The sequence below is a fragment of the Rattus norvegicus genome, chromosome 4, assembly GCF_036323735.1.
Source record: "Rattus norvegicus strain BN/NHsdMcwi chromosome 4, GRCr8, whole genome shotgun sequence".
NCBI classification, from domain to species: Eukaryota; Metazoa; Chordata; class Mammalia; order Rodentia; family Muridae; genus Rattus; species Rattus norvegicus.
This window is the reverse complement of record NC_086022.1, coordinates 13,816,115-13,833,815: the sequence shown is the minus strand read 5'-3', so window position 1 is coordinate 13,833,815 and position 17,701 is coordinate 13,816,115. Positions and strand designations below refer to the sequence as shown.

General features: G+C 43.2%; 1 protein-coding gene across 4 annotated transcripts in view; it reads right to left on the bottom strand.

Moving 5' to 3' along the window:
• Reln (reelin) overlaps nt 1–17,701 on the bottom strand; it is a 426,762-nt gene that overhangs the window by 221,386 nt on the left and 187,675 nt on the right. For all 4 annotated transcript variants that reach the window (XM_039107060.2, XM_006235873.4, XM_039107062.2 and 1 more), the window contains exons 5-6: nt 9,343–9,375; nt 6,779–6,857 (exon numbers count right to left, since the gene is read on the bottom strand). In XM_039107060.2, the coding sequence (XP_038962988.1) occupies nt 6,779–6,857; nt 9,343–9,375 (112 nt within the window). The remainder of the gene's footprint in view (nt 1–6,778; nt 6,858–9,342; nt 9,376–17,701) is intronic.

The following is a 17,701-nucleotide window of genomic DNA, read 5'->3' as shown; positions in this document are numbered from 1 at the left end:
TACCTTATTGTATTAGTGGGATACCTCCTGGTTAACCTTTCTATTGTAGAGAAAGGCTGTCCCTAGAGCAATTACATCATGGTAAAAAATAAAATAATCAGAGGAAGGGATTAAATGCAAAAGAAGAGCCAGGGGTTTTGCAATAAAAGGAAAAGGTTATTAATGAAAGAAATTGAAGATGGAATGACAACAGGAAGAAGCCAGGAAGAAGGGAATAACAGGGAAACATGCAGAAGTCTCAAGTCAGATCACGATACTGTTCTAAAGTGTCCAAAGATAAGATTATAACTCTCTAACACTAAAATACAGCAGAGGTTCTGGCAAGGGTATGCCGACAAAGAATATGCTTTCCTTCCTTTTGTCGTCTGTTCACAATCCTTCTGACTCACCGAGTCTGTAAAAGCTGTATATGGTGTTTACTCTCTCCTGCCAGCACCACTGACCTCTAACCTCACTGCCCCAGGACTGCTGGAGACTGAGCAAATTCTGTCAGGCAAACTGAGTAAGATAATTTCGCCTGATTTATTTCCTTGTGGTGGCTGTTGTTTTTTCCGGTTATCTTGAAACTCCACTTGTATTGTACTTCTCACACCTGGCAGAGACCCCTTGTTTTGTCTTTACGGAGTGATGGGCCTTGTACATGTTGGTGAACCACGACATGGTGAAACCACGGGCCTGGGCTTGCCCTATGCTGGCTAAGAGCCCAGTGATGTCACCCCAACACCTTGGTGGTTTTATATTCTGTATCCAAACAACACTTTCCTTAGTGGGAAGGTACTGTAAAATACCAAATCACCGTTTTGTTCTATCTGATATTAATGGCTTCAACAAACTAAGCAGATGTAGTGGAGTCCGTGACCGTTTAGCTGTAAACATTGAGATTTTATGGATCTAGCTCAGAGGCCTTCCCACACGATAGGGACCGAGACAACCTCTGCCTTTTTCTCGATGCTCTCCATCCCAATGGGCATCGCGATGTGCTCAGCAGAGAGGCATCTTTGGAGGAGCGGCTCCCAATGCCGTCTGGGCCACGGGACACATTTTGCTGTTTTATTGTCTATTGCCATGCTGGAGGGAAAACACCTGCCATGCCCTCTTGCCATCTATCATTGCGTTCTGTAGCAGCCCTAGACTTCCCACAAGAGCATCCAGGATATTATAGCCCCGATGCCTTCTGCGGTCCCCAGAAAACGAGTTTTCATGGGAGAACGGTTGGCAAAACAAAGATTCCTCCTTGTCTTTACCATCGACTGGAGGAAAAAGGTACTTCTAGCTCAACTCAATCATTTTAAAGAATTCACTTACCTTTGTTTCTCCCTTTCTCCCTCCCTCCTTCTCTCTCACTGTAAACTAGAAACATACATTTTACATTACTCTCCTTCCGGCTTTCTTTTATTGTTTTAGTCACGATTACTGTGTGTAGGTGTGAACGTCACCCTGCACATATGGAGGTCAGAGGACGTGTCTGTGTGGCTATCTCTTCTTCCACCTCTACGTGGTTTCTGGGAATGAAATGTAGGTCACTAGGTGTTGTGTGGCAATCAGTGTTACCTGCTGAGCTGTCCTGCCAACACATTGTGATTTTTTAAAACTGGGATCTATTCATACAACTGAAATGCATACAGCTCTGTTTTTAACAAAAACGCACGTCTATCCTCCATACGTCTTCTCAGGATCATAACCACCTCACAACGGCGATCTCGCATCCGTCTGTTTCATGAAAGAATCCCATGAGTATCAGTGTGAAGTACTTGTGGTTTCTTGAGATACAGGGATTCAAATCTAAAGCCATGTGTGTGCTAAATAAATGCTTTACCTCTGAGTTAATCTACAGCCCTACAGATCTGAGCTTTCAAATCTTCCTTTAAGTTTAATTTAGTCATATGAAATTTCCACCCTCTCGTGGGGGTGGGGTTCGGAGGGTTGTTTCTGCATGGTGAAGGCATTGTGGACCCCTCTATCAGTGGCCATGCAGCTGTCCTGAACACGTGTGCTGATGGGGACAGTCAGTGGCATAATGGGCTCCCTTTGCTCTAGGAGCATGTGCTCTCTCTCTCTCTCTCCCTCTCCCTCTCTCTCTCTCTCTCTCTCTCTCTCTCTCTCTCTTTCTCTCTCTCTCTCTCTCTCTCTCTCTCTCTCTCTCTCTCTCTCTCACACACACACACACACACACACACACAAACACACACTCCCCTACCTCTGAATTCAGTGACACTTATGAATTGCGAGGGTATTGCTGTCATTCAGAGGTAGGCCTACATGTGGTCCAGCATTCAGGCAAAGGGAAATGAAGTCTTTCTCAAGTTTGATTTGCCTGCTTGCTTTCTCCACTCCTTAAACTAAACAACCAGAAGTGGGTGGGAGAGATAAAGAGCTATGAGAGCCTCTGGGGACAAGGAACTCCAGGGGGCAGGACAACAGTTGCATGGAGTACAGGAGGTGTCCTGGAGACACCTTTTCGCTGGTGAGGGGAGTTTCCAAGCATGAGCAGGAATAGAAGCAGCCCCTGCCCAGGAATCACCAAAGACTAGAGCTGACCCGGGAGGATCTGGTGGGCATATGCAGAAACATGTCTGTCAGGGCACCAGAGGGACATCCCTACTTGTCACCTGCCACTGTACTAATATGACTCCTGAAACTTATCTAAAATCTACACAAATGGAGAGAGTGAACCAGAATTGTATGAAATTAAGGCTTAATGGGCAAAGAGAAAAACAGATAAATAGGATAACGGAAGAATAAAGAAAGCTTTACCTGGGGGTTGGGGATTTAACAAAGTGGTAGAGTGCTTGCCTAGCAAGCGCAAGGCCCTGGGTTCAGTCCCCAGCTCCAAAAAGAAAGAAAAAAAAAAAAAGAAAGCTTTACCTGTCTGATATCTAAATTTGTGACTAAGATTCGTAACTACACTGTGTTTGTATAAATAGTTTCTGGGACAGAGAAACTACTACCATAGTCAGTAGCTCTCCATGAGGAGGGAAAGGACTTACTGTTGTTTATATTCTTTTTTTGTGTGCTTTTTTTCAAAAACATATTTCATATTTCCTTTTATTATATAAATATCAGTTTAATCTTTTACTGTAAGAATATAAATGTTATTGATCTCACAAAATAAAAGGATCACTTTTAAAATCAGTTCAAATCTTTGTCATTTAGCATATGGTTCACTCACAAAATGTTCAAGCACAAAATGTTTCTTAATTACATGCCATGGCCATCGAAACCCTGACAGAGTCATAGCCCTGTCCCTGGGTTCACGATAGGAACATCACTTTCTATGCAATGTGTAGCTCTCTGTAATAACAAAGACCACAAAGAAGACAGTGAATAACTACACAAGTGAGAATGGATGTTAGGAGAAATTAACAGAAAATGAGTGAATGGCCGAGCTTTAAAACGGATCTGAAATTGAGCAGCCCTCACTGTGGTTTCCTTATTTCTCCTCTATTGATGGTCCACACAAAGGGTAAAGCTACAACTGTAGCCAATTTCTGATTTTTTTTGGCTGCTCATAGGAATTATACATTGAACAACACTCATGAAACTTCTAGAACCGTGTGGGAGGACACACATAAGCATCACACCTGCCTTTTTGAGCAGGTCATGGAAAAGGGAGCTCTTTAGGCTTCCCAGGGTACCCAGTAAGCAAACTGTATACTCAGAAGATAAACCAGAGTGGCCTGATCTCAGAGACTGCCATCATTTCTAGCTTGACAAAATGGCTTCCCAAATGGGACTGTCGTCGTCTGGGGTGTGTGTGTGTGTGTGTATGTGTGTGTGTGTGTGTGTGTGTGTGTGTGTGTGTGTGTGTGTGTGTTTAAGAAAGAAAGAAAAGGAAAGGAGGAGGGGGAAGAATGAATGAACAAATGAATGAATGAATGAGTGAGTGAAGTGAGAGGGGTTGTGGCCGTCAAGTAGGAGGAAGCTCATTCAGAAGCACAGATGGTAGAAGTGCATGGTTCTGAAAGGCTAAGAAGGAAGAGGTGTCAAAAAGAGTGGAAAAATCATAGCTTAAATAAAAGAGACATAAAATCCATAATCTTGGCCAGGAAAGATCATACCCAATCAATCATGAAAATGGCTGAAGTAAAATCAATCACATTTCATTGATTTAAAAAAAAAACCAACAGATTTTGAATCACATAAAAGTCACATTTTATATTTGTCAAGAGAACTGAAGAAACCGAGTTAACTTGGCAGAAATAAGCTTTCCTTAAAATAATCATCTGCTAACATCTGTATTAATGGAGTACAAAAACAAATATCAAAAGAAAAGCAGGAACTTTTCTTGGTCAAACATGGTACTTATAATGCTTTATTTTTGCCTTTCTTAATAAAAATTTCTGTTTATTTCAAGACATTTATATTTGTCTCCCCCGGAGAATAACAGTCTTGTTATTCATTATATTCTTAAATAATATGTAAGTTAGGAGATACTATGAGTATTTCTGGGTCAGTAGTATTTTTTTTTCTGTTTTACACTATTTGGGCTCATATCTCTTTCCAGAAAAGACATAAAATACACACTACTGAAGCTCCAGAAATCCATGTGTCATCTTCAACTTTCAATGTGAGGGCCTCTTTCTCTAAGAAAATCCTCCTGGTGGTACCATTCCTCTTCTGGGACTCTATTACATTTAAGGATTTCTGTCCAAGATTTAAAACTTCTGTATGACGTGTCTCTAAACTGCTACTGAACTATTAACTATGCGAAGGAAATGCAATTTTAAGAAATTCTACTTAAATAATTACTGTTAACTAATTGTGTAAGTACAGTGTGCTAACTGATTGTGTCACTAGAATGTAAAATATTTGTTAAAACAGGAAAATAAACACAAGACAGAGTGTTCTCATGTGCTGACGTTCAAGGTGACTGCCGTTCCCTTTCCCTCCTTCAATACTACTTGGGGTTTTATTTCAGGTTCAAAGTATAGCATTTTAAGCTCTTTTTTTTTTATCTACACAATCATGTATTGTACTACATAAAGCCCCAAATTCATATACTCTTCAAAAAAACTGGGGACTGACAAACCTACTCTAAGGTCAGTAAAAATGTATCACACTGCCAACAAATTTAGATATCAAACTATATACAAAAGTTTCTAACCTGAGTTTATTTCTTTGTCCTCAAAATCCCATGGAATTTATACTTAAAAGCCTTCTAAAGAAAGTCTGGAGTGAGGTCTAGGTAATATGAGAAATTATTTTAGTTACAATGAAGCCATCTGTCACTTCCGGTAAGATACTTCCCCTTCCCCCTCAATGCTAATTAGATACATTGTACGTGATGATTTTAGATATGTGCTACCTAATCTTGTCAGCTTGACACAGATGGGAAGAGAGCACCCTAGTTGAAGAACTGCTTCTATTAGATTGACCTGCGGGGCATTTTTGATTACTATTTGATGTACAAGAGCTTGCCCACTGTTGGCTGTACCATCCCTAGGCCTCTCATTGTTGGCTGTTCTATCCCTAGGCCACTCACTGTTGGCAGTACCAATCACAGGCTGCCCAATGTTGGCAATAGCATCCCTAGGCAGTCCACTGTTGGCAGTAGCATCCCTAGGCAGTCCACTGTTGGCAGTAGCATCCCTAGGCAGTCCACTGTTGGCAGTAGCATCCCTAGGCAGTCCACTGTTGGCAGTAGCATCCCTAGGCAGTCCACTGTTGGCAGTAGCATCCCTAGGCAGTCCACTGTTGGCAGTAGCATCCCTAGGCAGTCCACTGTTGGCAGTAGCATCCCTAGGCAGTCCACTGTTGGCAGTAGCATCCCTAGGCAGTCCACTGTTGGCAGTAGCATCCCTAGGCAGTCCACTGTTGGCAGTAGCATCCCTAGGCAGTCCACTGTTGGCAGTAGCATCCCTAGGCAGTCCACTGTTGGCAGTAGCATCCCTAGGCAGTCCACTGTTGGCAGTAGCATCCCTAGGCAGTCCACTGTTGGCAGTAGCATCCCTAGGCAGTCCACTGTTGGCAGTAGCATCCCTAGGCAGTCCACTGTTGGCAGTAGCATCCCTAGGCAGTCCACTGTTGGCAGTAGCATCCCTAGGCAGTCCACTGTTGGCAGTAGCATCCCTAGGCAGTCCACTGTTGGCAGTAGCATCCCTAGGCAGTCCACTGTTGGCAGTAGCATCCCTAGGCAGTCCACTGTTGGCAGTAGCATCCCTAGGCAGTCCACTGTTGGCAGTAGCATCCCTAGGCAGTCCACTGTTGGCGGTAGCATCCCTACGCAGGTGACCTTGCTATACATGACAGCTGAACAGGAACCTGGGCACAAGCACGGAAGCAGTGTTCTTCCATGGTCTCTGCTTCAGGTCTTGCCTCTGGATTCCTGCCCCAAGTTCCCTCTGTGATGAACCTGGAAGTGGCAGCTTAAGTAAACTCTTCCTTCAGTTGCTTTTGATCATGGTGCTTATCACAGCAACAGCGAAGCAAACTAGAATAACGTGGAAAGCTTATAAAACTAAAACATGTCTAAACACATTCGAGCACCCGAAGAATTCAAATGCACCACACATTTGATTTAAAGGAAGAAACAGTGTAGGCGCTGTTTCTGGTATGCAAGTGTAGTCCACAGGCAGTTAGTCATTCTCCCCACTGTGACAGTACTCAAGAGCAGTTGAGCACACAAGCGAAGTCCATAGTTAACCATTCCCACCAACACATTAGTACTTAAGAGCCATTGAATACTCAGGAATTGACCCTTCATGGAGGAAAAACCTTTTCCTTAAACAAAGTCAGCATCGGTTCACAACTCAAAACTCAACACGTTCTTGTAACTTACCATATATTGGGGTTCAATTCTAGTTGGTGGTAGGAGTCAAAGTCATCTCGTAGAATCACACTGTCACTGTGTATTTCAGCTAAGAGAGAGAGAGGAAGTATTTAGAGAAGAATTACACTACAACGGAGGGGGATTTAGCTATGAGTGTCAGCATCTATGAAGGATACCCGTATTTTAAATGAGAACTGACTTTCAAATACGTGGTTGATTATAATTGCTCTGACTGTTAATGCTGAGGGCAGAAGCATTGCTGCTTAGACTTCAAGGAGTCTGAAATGCAGAGCCCCCAAAAGAGAAACCATTGACTGGTCACAGACAGGAAGGACAAGGATGAGAGGTCACACGGAGCTCGTTACTCACCCTTGGCCCATATATATCCATGTCTACGTTAACACAGCCTGGACAAACCTGTCTCTGCTCTCTAAGGTGTGGGACAATGGAGTTTTCTGGCTTTTACTGCAGCAGACAAAAGAACAACCATTTTCTAACCCATTTTCTCTTGTCCTTCCTGTCGATCCTGTTATCCTGGCTTGATTTTTAGAACTCGCACATTTTCTCACTATTCATCCAGTGTGCCCTAGTTGCTAACTTTGTTTCCCATCAGAATTGAGTGGAAAAATATTCTCTATATGTGTAACTAATCTATAACTATAGAATCAATTTAAAATCGACGGTCTCACAGGGTTGCCAGGACGGCAGCCATGGTGGCAAGCACAGTACCATTCAGTGTATTCGACACCTGTTTTTAAGCATTAGTCTTTTGGGCATGCCCAAGAACACTTTCCTACGCTGTAGAGTGCCTGCTTATTCTGAAAAGGGTTGGCAGAAAGAGACAAAAATGACTTCATGGACAGCTTCAATGTGAGTGTGCTCAATGTGTGAAAGGAGAAATTAACTGCTGTTTTAACAGCATTCTCATTGGAGGTTTTTGAGGCTTGCTTGGGATGTTTTGGGTAACATGAATCCTCTGGCCCTTTTCCTTACAATTTTGTTTGATCTAGTCAGTTTTCAGGAAAATTAAAAGTCACATCACTTGACTAACAGAGACTCTTTAACAATTTTTGTAGTTTTCAGAGTTGATATTTTCTGCTCGTAGGGGCTCAGTCACACAGCTCTCTGAACTCACTGGGTAATTAAAATCTCTTCCAAATATCAGGAAAGATGATTTCAAATTCTCTTTGGTGACATCCCACCTATGGCAGTCCACAATCCCTGAATACCAGGTAGGCCAGCAGGCAAGCATATAATGAACCACGGAAACCAGCGAATCAGCGTGTACTTAGGAGTCCTGGCTGTTCCTCCCCAAAGCCTGAGGCGCGAGAACGCGGAGAGAGTGGCTGCCCACTGGAGAGAACCCAGTGATAGACTCCGAGCGTGGGTGTGATTTAATGATCCCTCCGAGCACTTGGATGTGGTGTCTGAGGAGCCTACAGGGTACAGCTCTCTCAGGTCGCAGCTTGGCCGAGACTCCCCTGCACCACAGCGGGTCACCAGCCTGTCGCGGCTGCCAGAAGGCATGTTTCTGAGCAGTTAGGTTCATCTGCCGAGAGGAGCCCCGAGCTGCAGCGTTACATAAAAGCAACACTTCTCCGGGCAGAGTTTTCCAAAGAGAAAAATAAATTAATTGGGTTTGTAGGTTGAAAGGAAAAGCCCGAGAGACAAATAATGGACCCATCTGAGGCCCCACGGTAAGAGACACGGTAAGCACTGGGGCAGGCTGAGAGGATTCCTTCCACTTTTATTAAATCGCAGAAGGTAGGAAATTGATTTTTAAAATAAGTCTTTGCTGACACAACGTGGCGGATTTAACTCTTAATGGTTCCTTGCTCTGTAGAGACAAGCCCCCTTCAGTGGATAAGTGCGTTTCTTATTTATCACCAGACACCGCCATACCTTTTACCACATAGTTTGAAATCTCACTCGATCTGCCCGCCAACCCAGGGAGGGAGGTGCTGTCGCTGATTCTCTTTTACATGTGGGCACAGACAGCTCCGTCCATGTCATAACTTACAGCAAGTGGTGAAGGTGACATACACCCAGGAAGCTCGGTTCCAGAACCTGTGCTTTAAACCATCCCATAACCCCGCCTTGAGTGGGCGGGGCCGCAGAGCACAAGGTACTGTTAGCAAATCATGCATTTTTTTAGGGATCACTTCACACCTTCCCTTTAATGTTGGAAGGAATAATTGAATGACTTTTCTTTGCCGACTAAGAATCCGAGCAGAAACCTTAAGTTCAGAATGGCACGAGTTTATCCCATGGCTTCTGCCTCCACACTCTGATACAGTGGGCAGGGGAGACTCTGCCTTTGAATGCTCAGCTGTAAGGTGATGGGAGACAGGCTTCTAAGGGTCAGGGTGCTGACATACAGAACTTCTGAGGGGCAGCAGGGGAGCCTCCCCGGGGGCACTCTGCTACAGCGCAGACTGGACGGAGTACAGGGAAGGTCAGAGACGTAGGCCAGAGAGACTCTCTGTGCTCACATGGCCAGAGAAGGTGTGGGCTGGGCTGGGTTGGACACCCCCAAGTAGTACGCTAATGGCATCAGAGTCTTACACACTTACCGAGGTGCGAGTAAGCAGTGGCCTCTGTGGGAGCTGGAACGAAAGAAGAATAGAGAAGGATAATGACTCACTCATTGGTGACAAAAGCAAAACCCAGTGACCAGCAATCCCAAATGCAGCCGTGGAACTTAGTTCATGGGGGTGGGGGGAGATAAGTTCCACAGAGGGGGGTTTTTTACTTTGCAGGATTAAGGGGGAAATGGTAACAAACATCCTGAAATAAGAGCCAACTTACTGTTCATTATATTTAAAAGTTAGGGTTCCTCCTACAGTGAATAAAGCCCTTCACTGCACAGGCATAGTATCCTGCAAGCTCACACTATAAATCCAGCATGACGGCTAATGGATAGGCCAAGCCCTTTCTGAGCACCCATCTCTTGAAATGAGCTGCTTTGGCTATTCGGGTAATGGAGACAAAAGCCCATCCCGCACTCCCACCCCCTAAATGAGGTCACTGTCAGGGGACATGACTGTGCACTGTGCACTGTGCACTGTGTTCAGAGGGTGCTGTGGTGAGGCCGGGGTGAGAAGAGAGGATTCAAAGACGAAGCTGACTAGAACATGAGTATCTGGGGACGCCTACTGAGAAGACAGTTTCCCTGCTGAGGTTTTAACACAAGCAGAGGAAGATGGACAGAGATAAGGAGGGAAGAAGATGGCCTGTGGAAGACCCCAGGGTAAGGGGTAGGGAGATGCACACTGGGTGCACAGGATTATGGGATTGGAAGCCAAGGACACTGGTGGGATTAATCAGTTAAAGTATACAGCGATCTTCTCAACCCCTAGGAGCGAAGGGTGAAGGACGGTGTGTTCAGATGTGTACGAGAAGGAAGGCAGAGTAACAAGTACGGAGAGACGGAACCCTGCCCAGTTCACACTGCCAGTTACGTCTTCCCTGCCCCACAAATGATTTCCAAGTTTGAGGGAATGTCAATTCACTACCTAAATATGTAAGACTTCATGACACGTACTCAAACGTCTTAACTCTCAAAGAAGACTTTCAACTAGATCTAAAAATCCATTTCTAAATCTAAAAATCCATTTCTCCCACAATGGGGAGTAGCTCAGTTATACCAGACCAAGAATCCAGAATTAACAGAATTTTTAAGTAAGACTGGTGTGTGTCATATTGCTCCAGATTAACATATGATGCTTATTGAAGATATTTCTGTGGGTTTCTAAAAGGTGGATTCGATGGCGGGTGGCATGGTTAAATTTATTAAAGTCATCTTGGAACTATTACAAAATGAGAGATAATGTATTTCAAAGTTCTGTGTTTAGTGTTGATGTTCACTTAAGTTGCAAGAGTCCCATACTGGCTCACTGAGTTTTTAACTCTGAATGAAGGCTTTCTTCAAACAAGAGGGACATTTGCCACCAAGTATCCAAGAATCAAAGACAGACTGTGGCATGCTGATGCCTGTTCACCTGGGTCATACTGTGTATGCACAGGCTGAGCAGGAAGTCACCAGAGAGCAGGAGTAGTGAAAAAACCGCGCTTGAAACTGCATTTGTTTCTGGTGTTCTGGAGGCAGGGTCTCAGTCTATAGTCCAAAGCGGACTGCAGTTCACTACGGAGCCCACTCTGCCCCCAAACTTGGAGCAAGCTTCCTGCCTTAAGTTCCAAATGCTGGGGTTACAGTTGTCTGTCATGTTAGCAGGCTTGATGTAGAAACTTCAAACTCAGAAATATGCAGGGCTGGGAAGACAGCTCAGTGGGTAAGGCGCTTGCAGAGCCAGCATGAGGGCTGAGTCAGGCTCTCCCCAGCAGCCAGATAAAAAGCCCATGGTGGTGGGCTGAAACCCAGCAATGGAGGAGGAAGACAGGCAGATCCCCACCCCCACCCCCGGCACTGCACAGTCAGTGCAGCTGAACCAGTGAGTCCCAGCTTCAGTGAGAGAACGTATCTTTAAAAACGAGAAGAGTAATGAAGTCAGACAGCTACTGCTGGCCTCTGGCTTACACACACACACACACACACACACACACACACACACACACACACACACACACAAAGAGAGAGAGAGAGAGAGAGAGAGAGAGAGAGAGAGAGAACTCAAAACATACCATTGTACATATTTCCTTACTTGAATCAATGTTAGATTTTTAACGTGTATTTTCTAATGTTAGCTAGAGTGTCACACAACCTTAGAAAACAACCCTAGCTTCTTCCAATTACATTGTTTTCCAACTCATGTAGTATCCCTACAAGTTACATAGTAACAATACTAGGTTCATAAAAAAAAAATCCATTTGCACATAGCTTTGACATACACACATGCTTTGCTTCAACATGAGATCAACTTTCTTAAAAGAGAAACCATGAACAAATGTTGCCGATATGTGACTATAAAGGAAAATGAGGTTTTTCAACCCTCTCTCTGGGTTTTGAAGAGTTTTAAGACGTTAAGGAGAGGTAGGCCCATGATGCTGCTTTTAACTGAAAATGTATAAAATCTTAAATAAGCAAGATATTCTAATATTTATGCACTCCACATATAAAATATATACCAGATTTTCAAGTCTTAGCAAAGAAAAAAAAACAATGTTAAATGCCTTACTAATAATTTTATATTGTTTATATTATATTTAAATGTTTAAGTTTTATATAACCTATGTTAAATAGACATGTTAACTATCTTATTTTTGTTTCTTACATGTGGCCACTATAGGAGTTAAAATTACATAAGGCTCACATTATATTTCCATCGGACAAGGCTGAATGAAGAGTTAGGAGGGAGTTCTGTACTGGTATCTATCAGGAAATTGCTGCTACTCAAAACGTGGGAATGAAAACTAAGCCACTCAATTCAGCAAAAATCAAAACTTGAAATCTGTTCATACTCTTTTAAAGCTTGGGTCTACTAGAACCCTACACAATCACAGAAGCCTAGGCGTGCTAGGAAAACAAGGATGTGCTTAATCCCCCTTTGAGGACTGTGTTACCCTTCTGAGGTTTATTTTAAAAGAAAGCTCTTAAGTCAGCATGCGCCTTGAAGGCACTAATAATCTTCAGCCCATTTGCTGAGCGGAACGTTCAGTACAGTGAAGACTTCAATACACTGAGAAGCAAAAGGAGATGTCTGAAGTTGGGCTAACTGTTGCTATCACTGGGTGCTTAATACCATCTCTAAATCAGGTAATCTCTCTCTCTCTCTCTCTCTCTCTCTCTCTCTCTCTCTCTCTCTCTCTCACACACACACACACACACACACACACACAGAGACACACACACACACCATAGGCAATTCACACACATGCAGGCGTTAGGCTCTCAGAACTTTACCTCCTAAATCATTTTGGAATTCAAAGGCCCTAGGTAGTTTTGCCTCATGTGTCTTCTCACATAATTTGAAATTCTAATGTATTAAATTTCTAAAGCTAAATATGACAAATTAGACGTGGCCTGCGAAGTTAGTATTTAATGAGCTATGAACCGAGACTTTCATCTCCCCAGGAGTAATTTCTTTATTACTTTTTGTATTTTACTGCAATAAAGCACCATTTGACCTTCAAGTATGATAATTAAACTTCCAAAAATGTTATAAATTTGGAATGAAGATAGTTCTCCCTATATTCAGGAAATAGTTATGATCAATATAAAAGATTACTTAATATTTAAAGCAGCTAAATTATCCACGGAAGCCGGCAGTATTAGCAATTATTTCCTCTTCCCTCCTCCTCACTCCACACCTCAATTTGATTTGTGTTTTACAGCGGCTCACCCTCTTCCCTATCCTAAAATAAATTGAGCAGGATCAGAACAAACATACATCTTTATGACTTAGAGAACCCTTTCAGGTGAGACCGATCCTTTTATGAGCTATCAATAACAGGACCTCAGTGACTAAACCTTGTGACTCATTGTCCTACCGTGCTCACGCGCACATATTTTTGGAGAGACAGTCACATGTTTTTCAAAGAATTAGTCATGCTATGAATAACTACTTTGAGTGAAGAATGAGAATGTGACGTAATGTAGAGTTGTTGGTAGATTATCTTAAAACATCGTTTTGTTAATTTAAAGAAAATTCTAGACCTCTGTGAACTCAAAGATTTGTTAACTGGAAGCCCAAGACCTAAGATTGAGATCTAAATAACATTTTGGGATGAGAGCAAGCAGGAGAAAGACAAGAAGAATGAGAGGAAAGTGGAGGAGGAAGGGGGCAGGCAGGAAGAGAGAGGCTGAAGGGAGGGTACAGGGTGAGGGGGGCAGGACAGTCTGGAGAGGACCTTGAAAGCCAGACTACACTGAGGACCTGGGGTCACACAATTTCAAATGCAGTTTGTGTCAAGGAACAAATGAATGGATTGAATGATTGCACCAAAAGTGGGCAGTAGTCATGAAAGACGACGGGTGCTTTAAGGAATACTAAGATTAAACGAATTGGTTCTCAACACACTGGTGTAAGCATGGAAGACAGACATGGGCAAAGGGTGTTCCTTAGTTCCTGTACTAAAGCACAGAACTGCACTAAAAAGAGGCAGAGCCAAGGAAAGAAAAGGCCCAGGTGAGAACTGAGTTGAAGGGTCTAAAATGGCTCCTAAATGAGAGTCCTCCATGACGGTTAATTGTGATGGTCAATAAGATTTAGGGTCCATGGAGTCTTACTTCTTGGCATTTATTTATGTGAAGAAACTTCCAAATTGGTTAATTAATGGGAAGACCTAACCTTAGTGTAGGTGGCACCATTCTTTGGGGGGGGGCCCTAGACAATATAAAAATGGAATGTGAGCCTGACAGGGGCATTCATCTCTCTCTGCTTCCTGACTGTCAATGCAGCATAAGCTGTTGTTTCCCGCGCCCCACCATCACGGTCTGGAACCTCAAACCGTGACCAAAACTAAGCACATCCTTCCTTAGGCTTGTCCTAACAGTTATTATGCTGCAGTAGTAAGAAAAGTGACTAAAGCACGCTGATAACTAGGAATGGTAACGGACACTCACTAAGGTGCCAGACGTTATGCCATGCAGGCCTTGGCAGCATTTACTCCACTCACTATATTCCTCTGGGGTAAAGACTGGAAGGCCAGGCTCCTAGGAACAAGATGGGATGACCTGGAAAGCAAGTCCTGCCGTTCTTCCCACTTAGCTGACAAGGGCATCAAGACTCAGAAACTTTTCACAGCCACACAGTTCCAAAGCAGAAATTCACACGCAGAGTGTGATGTGCATTCCATGTTCTCAGTACACAGATCCACATTCCATGTTCTCAGAACAGAGATCCACATTCCATGTTCTCAGTACAGAGATCCACATTCCATGTTCTCTGTAGAGATCCACATTCCATGTTCTCAGTACAGAGATCCACATTCCATGTTCTCAGTACAAAGATCCACATTCCATGTTCTCAGTACAGAGATCCACATTCCATGTTCTCAGTACCAAGAGATCCACGTTCCATGTTCTCTGTAGAAATCCACATTCTATGATCTCTGCACAGAGATCCACATTCCATGTTCTCAGTACACAGATCCACATTCCATGTTCTCAGTACAGAGATCCACATTCCATGTTCTCAGTACAGAGATCCACATTCCATGTTCTCAGTACAGAGATCCACATTCCATGTTCTCAGTACAGAGATCCACACACCATGTTCTCAGTACAGAGATTCACACACCATGTTCTCAGTACAGAGATCCACATTCCATGTTCTCAGTAGAGATCCACATTCCATGTTCTCAGTACAGAGATCCACATTCCATGTTCTCAGTACAGAGATCCACATTCCATGTTCTCTGTAGAGATCCATATTCCATGTTCTCAGTACAGAGATCCACATTCCATGTTCTCTGTACAGAGATCCACATTCCATGTTCTCAGTACAGAGATCCATATTCCATGTTCTCAGTACAGAGATCCACATTCCATGTTCTCAGTACAGAGATCCACACACCATGTTCTCAGTACAGAGATTCACACACCATGTTCTCAGTACACAGATCCACATTACATGTTCTCAGTACAGAGATCCACATTCCATGTTCTCAGTACAGAGATCCACATTCCATGTTCTCTGTAGAGATCCACATTCCATGTTCTCAGTACAGAGATCCACATTCTATGTTCTCTGTAGAGATCCATATTCCATGTTCTCTGTAGAGATCCACATTCCATGTTCTCTGTAGAGATCCACATTCCATGTTCTCAGTACAGAGATCCACATTCCATGTTCTCTGTACAGAGATCCACATTCCATGTTCTCAGTACAGAGATCCACATTCTATGTTCTCTGTAGAGATCCACATTCCATGTTCTCAGTACACAGATTCACACACCATGTTCTCAGTACAGAGATCCACATTCCATGTTCTCAGTACAGAGATCTATAATCCATGTTCTCAGTACAGAGATCCACATTCCATGTTCTCAGTACAGAGATCCACATTCCATGTTCTCAGTACAGAGATTCACACACCATGTTCTCAGTACACAGATCCACATTCCATGTTCTCAGTACAGAGATCCACACACCATGTTCTCTGTAGAGATCCACATTCCATGTTCTCTGTACAGAGATCTACATTCCATGTTCTCAGTACAGAGATCCACATTCCATGTTCTCAGTACAGAGATTCACACACCATGTTCTCTGTAGAGATCCACATTCCATGTTCTCAGTACACAGATTCACACACCATGTTCTCAGTACAGAGATCCACATTCCATGTTCTCAGTACAGAGATCCACATTCCATGTTCTCTGTAGAGATCCACATTCCATGTTCTCAGTACACAGATTCACACACCATGTTCTCAGTACAGAGATCCACATTCCATGTTCTCAGTACAGAGATCTATATTCCATGTTCTCAGTACAGAGATCCACATTCCATGTTCTCAGTACAGAGATCCACATTCCATGTTCTCAGTACAGAGATCCACATTCCATGTTCTCTGTAGAGATCCACATTCCATGTTCTCTGTAGAGATCCACATTCCATGTTGTCAGTACAGAGATCCACATTCCATGTTCTCTGTACAGAGATCCACATTCCATGTTCTCAGTACAGAGATCCACATTCTATGTTCTCTGTAGAGATCCACATTCCATGTTCTCAGTACAGAGATCCACATTCCATGTTCTCAGTACACAGATTCACACACCATGTTCTCAGTACAGAGATCCACATTCCATGTTCTCAGTACAGAGATCTATACTCCATGTTCTCAGTACAGAGATCCACATTCCATGTTCTCAGTACAGAGATCCACATTCCATGTTCTCAGTACAGAGATCCACATTCCATGTTCTCTGTAGAGATCCACATTCCATGTTCTCTGTACAGAGATCCACATTCCATGTTCTCAGTACAGAGATCCACATTCCATGTTCTCAGTACAGAGATCCACATTCCATGTTCTCTGTAGAGATCCACATTCCATGTTCTCTGTACAGAGATCCACATTCCATGTTCTCAGTACAGAGATCCACATTCTATGTTCTCTGTAGAGATCCACATTCCATGTTCTCTGTAGAGATCCACATTCCATGTTCTCTGTAGAGATCCACATTCCATGTTCTCAGTACAGAGATCCACATTCCATGTTCTCAGTACACAGATTCACACACCATGTTCTCAGTACAGAGATCCACATTCCATGTTCTCAGTACAGAGATCTATACTCCATGTTCTTAGTACAGAGATCCACATTCCATGTTCTCAGTACAGAGATCCACATTCCATGTTCTCAGTACAGAGATCCACATTCCATGTTCTCTGTAGAGATCCACATTCCATGTTCTCTGTACAGAGATCCACATTCCATGTTCTCAGTACAGAGATTCAAACACCATGTTCTCAGTACAGAGATCCACATTCCATGTTCTCAGTAGAGATCCACATTCCATGTTCTCAGTACAGAGATCCACATTCCATGTTCTCAGTACAGAGATCCACATTCCATGTTCTCTGTAGAGATCCATATTCCATGTTCTCAGTACAGAGATCCACATTCCATGTTCTCTGTACAGAGATCCACATTCCATGTTCTCAGTACAGAGATCCACATTCCATGTTCTCAGTACAGAGATCCACATTCCATGTTCTCAGTACAGAGATTCACACACCATGTTCTCAGTACAGAGATCCACATTCCATGTTCTCTGTACAGAGAGTCACACACCATGTTCTCAGTACAGAGATCCACATTCCATGTTCTCTGTAGAGATCCACATTCCATGTTCTCTGTAGAGATCCACATTCCATGTTCTCAGTACAGAGATCCACATTCCATGTTCTCAGTACAGAGATCCACACTCCATGTTCTCTGTCCATTCCACAATCTCAATCACATTGTTGAATTGGCTCTGAGTCCACATAGAACAAACAGGCACAGCTCCAGAGATGAAAA